This window comes from Mustela nigripes, chromosome 14 (genome assembly GCF_022355385.1).
Source record: "Mustela nigripes isolate SB6536 chromosome 14, MUSNIG.SB6536, whole genome shotgun sequence".
NCBI lineage: Eukaryota > Metazoa > Chordata > Mammalia > Carnivora > Mustelidae > Mustela > Mustela nigripes.
In genome coordinates this window covers 41,416,829-41,428,342 of record NC_081570.1, presented here as the reverse complement: position 1 = coordinate 41,428,342, position 11,514 = coordinate 41,416,829, and the positions used below count along the sequence as shown (strand labels likewise).

General features: G+C 40.1%; 1 protein-coding gene across 1 annotated transcript in view; it reads left to right on the top strand.

Annotated features, from left to right (window-relative positions):
- TXNDC12 (thioredoxin domain containing 12) overlaps positions 1-8,537 on the top strand; it is a 32,803-nt gene extending 24,266 nt beyond the window's left edge. Inside the window, exons 3-7 of the mRNA XM_059374724.1 lie at positions 1,987-2,039; positions 2,857-2,930; positions 5,021-5,090; positions 5,826-5,909; positions 7,679-8,537. Coding sequence (XP_059230707.1) covers positions 1,987-2,039; positions 2,857-2,930; positions 5,021-5,090; positions 5,826-5,909; positions 7,679-7,758 — 361 coding nt within the window. The 3' untranslated portion in view covers positions 7,759-8,537. The remainder of the gene's footprint in view (positions 1-1,986; positions 2,040-2,856; positions 2,931-5,020; positions 5,091-5,825; positions 5,910-7,678) is intronic.
- Positions 8,538-11,514: the final 2,977 nt, after the last annotated feature.

Below are 11,514 nucleotides of genomic sequence, written 5' to 3'. Positions count from 1 at the left end.
GTGCCTTGTATCACAAAAATAGCCATATACAGTAAGTATACAACTGAGTATGAGTGCGTTTTAATAAAACTGCACTGAAGGGTGAATTATATTGAATTTTAACATCACAAGGTACTATTTCTTAGATCTGTTTTTCAAACATTTAAAAATGAAACTCCCAAGTCTGTTGCAGGGAGACCGGTAAGAGAGTTCAATGTAGTAAATGCAGTGATCATATACACTGTATGATGGTGTGGTGATACAGGGGTTGGATGAGGGAGAAAGCCAGTGGCTGCTTACATAGGACTCTCGTACAACTTGGGGTTTTAGCCTTGAGAGCTTAAGAGCTTCATCTGGCCAAGACTGGTTCAATAATCCACCACTGGCCAAGGTGGATTATGTTGTTCATCATCTTAAAAAAGAAAAATTTTTTTCTTCCTGATTATAAAAATTACATTTAATTATTAAAAAAATTGGAAAATGCAGAAAAATATATAGTAAAACCATAATCCCATCTTCTAGGGATAACTGCTATTATGTTTTGGTACGTTTCTTTCATTTCCTTTTAGGAATGAAAGAAAAGTTTTTTGTATGTTACAGCTCTACAGAAGCAGGCAGTGGGCTGGATCAGGTCTACAGACTGGTTGGCTAAAATCTGCTCTAGAAAGATAAATAGAAATTTTCTTGGGAGAGGAGGGAGCAAGGCATTCTTAAATGCTCTGTAAATGCATGGAGTCATTAAAAGGATGGGCTGCATTGTTGGTGATGCGTTTCTTGCTCATCAGGCAATCTTAGCCACTATTTGTTAATACTAGATATTTTGAATATATTATAATTACATGTGATATATTAGATGGAATATGATATATTAGAATTCCTGGGTGAAATGGAGGTTTGGATTAGGCAACCTCTAAGGCCTTTAACAACCTCTGTTCTCTGATTCAAAGTTAGTTGATTATTGTTTGCGGATTGCCATCTTAAATTGAAGTAAACTTTAATGGTCAGAAAGAACACTGGTTTTGGAGCCAGAATTAATAAATTTAGCTAGTAAGTGGCAGAACCTAGATTTTATGTGGTCAGATATTTAATTTCTTAGAACTCTTAGTCTGTGTTTTCTCCCTTCTTTTATAAGAACAATAATATACCTCAAGATTGTTGTGAGGATTTTTTTTTTTTAAGATTTTACATATTTATTTGAAAGAGCGAGAACACGAATAGGGAAGGGTCAGAGGAAGAGGGAGAAACAGACTCCCTGCTGAACATGAGGAAGGAGTCCATCCCAGGACCTGAGATCATGACCTGAGCTGAAGGTGGATGCTTAACTGACTGAGCCACCTAGACACCCCTATATTTGTTCTTTAAATTTATTTTATTTTATTATTTTTAAGATTTTATTTATTTATTTGACAGAGATCACAAGTAGGCAGAGAGGCAGGCAGAGAGAAAGAGAGGAGGAAGCAGGCTTCCCACTGAACAAATGCAGGGCTTGATCCCAGGACCCTGGGATCATGACCTGAGCTGAAGGCAGAGGCTTTAACCCACTGAGCCACCCAGGCGCCCCTTTAAATTTCTTTTAAAGTAAGCTGTATGCCCTACGTGGGTCTTGAACTCAGGACTCCAAAATCAGAAGTCACATGTTTTTATTGTCTGAGCCAGCCAAGCACCCCTGTTCTAGTTTTTAATTTGACATAGCAATGAAAAGTTTTATTAACTTTTTCAATGGTTATATAACATAACATTTAGAAGTACTGTAATTTGATGTTTCCTTCTCTTTTTGTCTTTTCTCCCTAGCTTTAAAACCCAAATTTGCAGAATTTACAGGAATGTCAAAACTTACTAATAATTGTACTACAGTAATCTATAATATTTAGGTTGCCTAAAAGTTTTCTTAATCTAAGTCCTACTACGTTGTACATTAACCTTTGTCTTTATCAGGTGGTCATTTTATTAGGATAGACTTAAATAAGTGGAATTACTAGATTGTAATTTCTTTGTTTTCTTTTTAAGTGGGTTGCCTCTGATGGTGATTATCCACAAATCCTGGTGTGGAGCTTGCAAAGGTAAGTGCAAATAATTCAACCTCTAATGGGTTCTTAAATATTAACACTTAAAAAATAATAGCACAGACTTTGCCCCTGCATTGCTGATAGCTGTAAGGAATACCAAAGAAATATGTGACATAGATTTCTTGTCCCCAAGAAGTTTGCAGTTATCTATGCAAGGGATTGGAGGGAAAACAATGAGATATGGTTAGGGAGAGTATAGGATTAAGTGCTACAGTAGTCATATGGACAGTAAATGTAGGAGACTGAAATGTATAGAGACATGAGACGTGTTTAGGGAAGCTTCCTGAAAAAGGTGGAAACCAGAGTTATTTGTGACATGTGTTTTTCTGCTGGGCCAACTTGCTGCTTCCCAGTCAGCTTTTTTCTTTTGTTTGGTATGCTATACTCTACAGAATCCTAACTGGAAAAGGAGTATGAAATTAGTGCAAATAGTGTAATTATATATCTATATCTATATCTATATCTATATCTATATGTTGTGATGTTACTTTATTGTCTATTACTTCAATAGGAGTTACTGAAATGTGGCTATAAAAAGCAAATAGAAATAATTGTTTTCATTTGTGTGCTATTATCCATATTTTATAAGTGGGATAAAAGCTTGAGAGAAATGAAGTCAGTCACTCTGGTGGGACATACCTGTGTGGGTAAGTGACAGAAGCATGACCAGAATTTAGGTGTCCTGATTTCTGGTTTTTAGGAGTTTAAAAAAAAAAAAAAAAAAAAAGTTTCATTTATCTGAATCAACTTAGCAAATTAGGGTTTGGATTTGATGTTTTTGTGTATTCTAAGATATTTTTTCCCCTCTTAGCTTTGAAGCCCAAATTTGCTGAATCTACAGAAATTTCAGAACTTTCCCATAATTTTGTTATGGTGAATCTTGAGGTAAGACTTTGAGAGTTTCTCCTTTTGGCTATGATTTTAAGTCTTTGTTGTTTTAAACCACTGAGCCATCCAGGCGCCCCTAGTAAGTCTTTGTTGTTTTAAAATGATCATCATTAATGGTATAAAATAATATTCAGCAGAGCTGTCTTCCTGTATACAGTGTTTTCCTCTTGATCTCTAATACTAAGGCTTGTGTGTCAGCTGTAGAAAGCTGTCCAGCCTCCACTTGTCAGAGGAAGAAGAGGAGAAATGGGATAAGATGACTACATTTTAAGGTCCCCTCAATCTTCATCTAGGGTTATGACATGTTTTACATCATTGCATGGCTGTACTAGAGGTACATGCAAGACACAGATCCCTATGTGGTGCAGTTGAGCCCCTTCTCTGTGCTGAGCTTGTATGCACAATCTTCTGGTTTCTTCATTAGATAGCCTTTATGTACTTGGCATAGATTATAGGTCTGTTACTATCAAGTCAGATACCAAATTTTAGAAGGGATTTTTTTCAGCCGCTGGGACTCTATCTCTGAAAGCATCAGAGCATCTTGGGGACTGAAGGAATTAGGTGACTTAGCCAAGTTCAGAGAGCCTAATAAATGATAAGAATAGGTGCTGTGACCTAACTGCTGAGTTTTAGGCTGTACTCTGCAAGTGAGGGATGCTTGGATGCTCTATGATGAAACGTCTAGCCCTAAGTTTCTGTGAAGATAGCATTACTTAAACATAGGACTGGAAATCTTTTGAGGACACTAATGGAGAATGTTGAGGCAGCTAAAGGATTGTAAAGGATTGCTGTATGACTAGTGGATAGTCTGAATGCTGACACACCTCACTCAAGGCAAAATTATATTTGTTTGAAGAAATCCCATTTGACTCCTGAAATGGGATCCATACCAAAAATAACAACAATCAGCAATACTTTTGATTTCTTATGCATATGAACTTTTTATCACTTTCCAAGTTAGAACCATCACTCAAAGGAAACAAAAGGCTTAACGGAACATTCTCCAAATTCAGACTTTTCTTCAAAAGAAAGCTATACCATGTGGTTATATCTCCTGGGAGGACTATAACTCCATAATTATAGCCAAAATATCGGTCTCATTAATTCATTGATTCAAGAAATACTGTGTACAAGTCACTGATGTGGGTATTGGGAATCAGTGATGGAAAAACAGATAAAATTCCCCACCCTTACTGAAATTACATACGGGAAAATGAATTATAGGGAGGCAGAAAAATCAGTTAAACAAAATATGTCAGGTGATGTTAAATGCTATGGCTAAAAATGAAGGATGGAGGGAATAATTTGCAATTTTAAATGGGATGGTTAGGAAAAAAGGTGACATTTGAGCAAAGATTTGGATCAAAAAAGAGAGTAAGCCATGTGGATAATGAAGGAAGGAAGTCCTGGCAGAGGGTAAGAACAAGTACAAAGGCCTGAGTGAGGTGCATGCCTGGCTTGTTTAAGGACAGCAGCAGCAAGCAGGTCAGCATCATGGAAAAAGACTGAACAAAGGCTAGGACATAAAGTCAGAGAAGTGGCCAGGTGGCAGATTATGTATAGGCCTCTTAGGCCACTTGGGACTTGGGGTTTTACCCTGAGTGAGAGGGGGAGCCCCTGAAAGGTTTTTTGTTTTTGTTTTTGTTTTAAGATTTATTTACGGGACACCTGGGTGGCTCAGTTGGTTGGACGACTTCCTTCAGCTCAGGTCATGATCCTGGAGTCCCGGGATTGAGTCCCACATCGGGCTCCAAGCTCCACGGGGAGTCTGCTTCTCTCTCTGACCTCCTCGCTCATGCTCTCTCATTGTCTCTCTCTCAAATAAATAAATAAATAAATCTTTAAGATTTATTTACTTATTTGAGAGAGAGTCAGAGCCAGAGAGAGACAGCGGGGTGAAGGGGCAAAGGAAGATAGAGTCTTAAGCAGATTCTGCACTGAGCATGGCGCCTGACTTGGGGCTCAGTTTTATAATCCTGAGATCGCAACCTGAGCTGAAACCAAGACGGCACCACCCAGGCACCCCACCTCTGAAAGGTTTTGAAGAGGAAAAGGACATGATCTGACTTAAGGTTCATACTTAATAGGATGAAGAGGAGCCCAAGGATGAAGATTTCAGCCCTGATGGGGGTTATATTCCACGAATCCTTTTCCTGGGTAAGGTGAAAGATCTTAATCTGGGGATCTGTGATGTGGAGGGAGAGATAAAGGAATCAAGGCATCCTCTCTATTTAGCAAAACTATACGAGGATGGTTAAAAACAAAACAAACAAAAGCTAGTTTCAAGAGAACGGGGGAGTTCCCAATGCCAGAACTTCAAGTCTGAAAGGAAACTTTTTCCATTAGCTAACTGTTTTTGTGAACAGTGACAGAGTACTGGTCATCCATTATTCATTTGCGTATTAGCCATATGTCAAGCACCGGTAGGCACTACAGGGACAGAGATAAGCCACAGTTCCTACTCTGTACTACAGTTGCACTCTGATCTCAGAGTACAACTGAGACAGCGGAATACTATAACCAAACAGATGTCTTTCCACAAACAATTTACAAAAGATGTTAAAATTTAGTGGCCATCTAATCTTTGCTCAGCATTCTGCTGGATTCTATAGGGGAGACAAATAGAAATGTAGAATCCCACCATCATCAAGAAGAAAGGGAGCATGCCAGGAAGAGAGAACAGCATAAGCCAAGGCATGGGGGACATGAGTTCAGGGAGCTGCAAGGAATTCACTGTGATTACAGCAGAAAACACAAGGGGTAGAGTGGTGAGAGAGTGAGCTGCAAAGATGGGCAGGTCTCATTTTCTAGAGGGCCTGATGTACTATATAGCATTTGAAATACCTCTTTGTTGTAATTATTGCAGTCCTTGTCCCATTTTGTCTATAATAGATCCCAGTGGCAAGGTCCATCCTGAAATCATCAATGAGAATGGAAACCCCAGCTACAAGTATTTCTACATCAGTGCCGAGCAAGGTATGGTTATGTTGAGAGAGAGAGGACGGAGAATTGCTGCTGAATTTAAGTAAAATGGAGCACATGCAAGGTCTATGGGAGGAGACTCAATGCTATGTGTTAGCTGAGCATCTCCAGCATGACTAGCTTTTGGCTAGAACCTGTGTAGAATATAGGAGAAAGATGAGACTGAGCCCGTTCCCTAGCTGCTTACAATGCAGTTTGGAGCTAACAGAACAGAATTCAGAGGAGGGAGAATGCCATTAAGTGATCAGTCTAAAAGGTTTCATAAATAGGTAAGCTTTAACTGGACATAGAAGGATAAGAATTTGTCTCTATGGACATCTGTGAGGACATTTCAAGCTATGGAAGCAAGGGTGGGGGTGTAGCCCAAGATGGAGAGTACGCAGGCTTGCCGGAGGACACAGTGACTGGACTGAATCCTGAAGAATGAGACCTAGCCAGCAGAAGAATGCAAAAAGCATATTCCAGGCAGAAAGAATAGCATCAGCACAAACAGGTGAAGGAAGGTTGAAATCATGTCAGGCCTTCTTGTTCTCTAATCCTTGAGCACAAATCATTCTGGAGGCAGGAGGTTGGAATTCATGTTAAGTACTTTACTTGTTTTCCTTCTAGAGTTTCTCCTGTCTTCTATAAGGGGGTTTTTTCCTAAGTCGCCATGTGTCCCACATTGCCATGGTGTCAGGTTGTTGCTCACTTTACGTTCTGAGTCCTTGGAACTCCTGTTTCTCAGAATAGGGAGAGGAAGGAGATCTGGCGAGGAGATAAACTCGCCAGATCTCCTTCCTCTGGGTAAAGAGAATGTCATCTTCCTTACCCAAATGCAGATCACTGGAGGCTGGCTAGATAGATTTTAGGTCCCAAGCTCTTGACCCTGGAGATTCACCTTCTCTTTAGAATTTCATCCAACTTGCCACTCCATCATCAACTTTTAATATGTGAGTCCAAATGTGGACATAAGACCCTTGCTGAATCCCCCATGACTCAGCTGATGTGGAACTGGAACACCAAGCCTGCCTTTACTAAAGGCTTCAGCACAGCAAAAGGGAAATAACGAACTACACTACTTGTCTCTTATGAGGTCATAGGCTGGCTTTCTGTGATTTACAGACTCTGGCTCAACCCAGCTCCTGGCCTGTCGCTGTGTGGAGAGCCTATACCAAAGCAGCTGCCCTCCTTGAAGCTGTGTTGATAAGAAAAATGTCCTGAGATAGTTTGGCTCTTTTTTTTTTGCCTGAGAACTTGGCTCCTTCTCAGTGTAGTTGGTGCTAGAAATGACTGCCTCCTTCATTGAGGCAGAGAGAGTAGCCCCCTCTGAGTACCCGCACATACTCACCTGTAACTTCCACAGGAAGTGAAATAAATGCAGCATCCATCCAAAGAATATCATGGGATGGGCGGAGGGTGTTTTCTCTTCCCTTAACGATGACAAGTGAACATCTGTAGTCTGTGACAGGGATTCAGCCCTAATCCTGGAGGATAAGCCATAGTAACTGGTAGTATTTTTGTAGTATTACATAATTTATAAAGCTCTTTTATTATCCATTCATTTAGTTTTTTATAACAATCCTGTGTGAAGTAAGTAGCGTTCCCTCATTTTACAGATGGAGAAACAAATTCAAAGAGATAATTGACTTTCCAGGACTCAAATCCAGAATTAGATCCTGTGCTCCTGTAGTATTCGTCCTATAATAAAAATCTGTTAGTTGCCAAATGTCAGATATTAAAAACCTGCTTCATACTCTCTCCCCCCAATCTTTATTTCACAGTTGTTCAGGGGATGAAGGAAGCTCAGGAGAGGCTGACGGGAGATGCCTTCAGAGAGAAACATCTTGAAGATGAGTTATAACACGAATATATCCTTTCTTTCATCAGAGTTAGTGCTCTGGAAGGAAAGCAGCAGGGGAGGGAATATTGAGGAATCGCTCAGAACAATTAAACCAACCAGGAAACCTTGCTCCTGCCTACATGGGGAGGAGCGCTCTCACTGTGGAAGACTTCTGCTGGCAGGAGCTGGTCTCCACGCTTGTGGATCCAGCAGAGTGTGGCAGACTTCCTTCTCCCGCCTCCTCCTAGGTGTCCGTCACTGAACGTAAAGAATGACAGCTTTTGACACAGAACTTGAGCCATTTGGAGTTGTACTCCTCACAGTTCAGTATTTGAATTTTTTTCCGTTTCCTCCCGCTTTATTCACCTTGGTGGTGAAAGGAGACCAGTAGCATCTTTTCTACGGTATTAAAATTACAGAAATAGTTCATCATTTAAAAAAAAAAAAACCTAAAGGTAAAACAGTAATTCTACCCCCACTGAGGAGACCAGCCTATTTCTTCTCCTTTTCTCCTGGGAATAATCTTGGGCTTCTTCCTGAATCCTGGTAACTTCCATCCTCTTCTCCTGCTTGGGCTTCCCTGTTTGCACGCATGTGTATGCAGGAATGGCTGTGTGTTTGGACTTAGCCCCAGCTGGAAGCATGCTTTCCCCTGGTACTGTTGCAGAAACAGAAACCTTCAAGCCCTAGGTGGAGCCATTTTTGTCAAGTCGTCAACTGTATTTTTGTACTGAGGTTAACAAAAAAATTTAAAAAATACGAATTGTTCCATTCAACTTTAATAAAACTTTGAAAGGAAATGAGTTGTGATGGCCTTTTTGTTATTGGAGAATGGAGGGAGGGATGGAGATCACTTCAGGAAGAAAACTAACCATGAGGGCCTGATCTAGGATTCCTCCCACTCCTGCTCCTCCTACATTTAAATGGGCATCAGAGCTCTTCTGCTCTTTAAATAGCTGAATTCCTTCACTGTTACTGTTACTGTTTTCCTGCAGGGCAGGCTTTTTCTATTTCCTGGACTATCTATTATGACAGCCTCTTAACTTGCCTTCTTATGCCCAGTACTCTCTCCTCCTACAGTCCATCCTCCTTGCTTCCCACCCCCATCTTCTCAAAATGCATATGTGACAGGGTCACTCCCCTGTTTAAAGTCTTTCTTGTTGCCTCAAGGCAGTAGTATTAACATGAGATATTTGGGCTTCCGGTAAGTGTGTGTGTGTGTTATCTTATTTTGTTTGCATTTAGTTCTAACAGCCCTATGAGGAAGTTATATAACAATCTTCATTTTATAGAATAATATGAAGTATAAAATGAAACCGAGGCACAGAAGAAAGTCGAGATCTTTACCATGGTCTTTAAAAAGCTGCCTGCTTGGGCACCTGGGTGGCTCAGTGGGTTAAAGCCTCTGCCTTCGGCTCAAGTCATGATCCCAGGGTCCTGGGATTGAGCCCCGCAACATCATCATCATCATCATCATCATCATCGGGCTCTCTGCTCAGCAGGGAACCTGTTTCCTCTTCTCTCTGCCTGCTTCTCTGCCTACTTGTGATCTTTGTCTGTCAAGTAAAAAAAAAAAAAAAAAAAAAAGCTGCCTGCTTCTTCAGCTGCATTTGTTCCTTTCATGTCTTTACATTTCGTGTTGTGACACCAAATTTGTTCAAGTTCCCCTCACAACATGCTTTTCTTATGCTTTTGTTCTTTGCTTGGCTTGCTTCCACTGCTCCCTCTTCCTTAGAGTCTTTCCTGACCTTTCTCATGAGGAGAAAGTATCCCCTGTACCTACTCCCATAAGCACATCAGTCCTGGCCTCACACTACATTACATTATAGTTCTCTGCACATCTGTGGCTGTTACCAGGTGGCCATGCTTCTCTAGGGCAGAGGACCTCTGCCCTGTGTACCAAGGTCCCAGAATGTAGTTCAACCTCTCTGGTAGGTTCCTTTCATCTATTCTCTTTATAGTTCTGTGGGATAGGTATTGTTAGCCTCATTAATGGAAAAGGAAACCATGGAGAGGGAATTGATTTGCCCACAATTTCTAGACTAAGTAAATACTGAATTCTAACCATGCTTATCATACTTCAAACTCGTGCTTTTTTCTGACCACACATTGCATTACCTCCCTTATGTCCCAAGGTGTGACTCAGAACAGGAGTTTTCAATCTGGGGTACAGAGAGATACATGAACACAGAAACTTAAGTGAATTGATATTCAGCTCATTTTTCTTAAAACTGATTTCCCAGGATTCCTCAAAAAATTAAATATAGAATTACTGTAGGATGCACCAGGTCCACTTCTGGGTATATACCCAAAAGAACTGAATGCAGAGATTTGAATGGCCTTTTTCATAGCCTTTTTTGTGATAGCCAAAAGATGGAAGCAATTCAAGCATACCTTCGTGGATGAATGGATAAACAAAATGTGATGTATGCATACAACAGAATGTTATTCGGTCTTAGAAAAGAAGGAAATTCTGAGGCATGCTATAACATCAATGAACCTTGAAGACATAGTTATGCTAAGTAAAACAAGCCAGTAACAAAAAGGATAAATATTGTATGGCTACACTCATATGGGGTATCAGTCAAATTCATAGTTGAAGTAGAATGTGGTTGCCAGGGGCTGAGGAAATGGGGAACTAGTGTTTACAGAATTTCAGTTGAGAAAGATGGTAAAATTTTGGAGATGGACAGTGGTGATGGTTGCATAATGATGTGAATGTATTTAATGCCATAGACGTGTACACTTAAAAGTGGTTTAAATGGTAACTTTTTAGGGATATATATTAACCACGATTTTAAAAAGTTTTCCCAGGAAGTGTTATCATTTCCTCCTCCATTTTCATTATTCACTTTTCCCCACTTTACTGGGGTGGGGAGCATACCTCTCTCTTTGAATCTTGATGGGGTGCATTGCTCTATCGTGTAAAAACCTCTGAGGGTACCAAACAAAGGAAAACTGAAATATTCTAAGCTTCCATGATTAAAGCTTTTTGTCCTGTCCCTAGTTCTGTCTTAAGCATAGTTGTATTAGGAGCAAAATTTGACATTAGAAATGAACAGTTTGCCCCATTTGGAGCTGTTCTGAATTCAGACAAGTTGTATAGTGGAGAGGTTGAAAATTTTCTTCTTCCATTCCCCAATTATTATTTAGAAAGGCATCTCTCCCAAGGGAGAATTCTAAGGAAGGATAGAAGAAAGTTTGAAGTCATCTGGTAGGCAAACTCAGGGCAAGTCTTCATCTTTTAGAATTCAGAATTAATCTTGGAATTTGGAGCTAGGATAGTTGTCAATAGAGATTCATGTTACCGTGTTTATTTGAACTGAAAAATGGAATTACAATGTTGCCCCTGGGCAAAGACTTAAACAGCTACTTCACAAAAGAATATATATGAGTAGCAATAAGCATATGAAAATGTATGATATTATCAGACATCAGAGAAATGCAGATTAGAGCTAGAAGATAGCATTTCCTACCTACTGGAATTGCTAAAATTACAAAGACTGATGATACCAAGTGTTGGAGAGGATTTGGAGCAACTCTTGTATACTGCTGGTGGGAATGTAAAAGGGTACAACCACTGTGGTAAACAGTTTGGGAGTTTATAAAGTTAAAAATGCACTTACTATGTAACCCACCAATTCCGAAATCATGACTATATGGATTATATGAAACAGAGGTCCACAAACAAAGTTGTAGGAGTGCCTGGGTGGCTCAATTGGTTAAGCATCTGCCTTCGGCTCAGGTCATGAATCCAGGGTCCTGGGATCAAGTCCC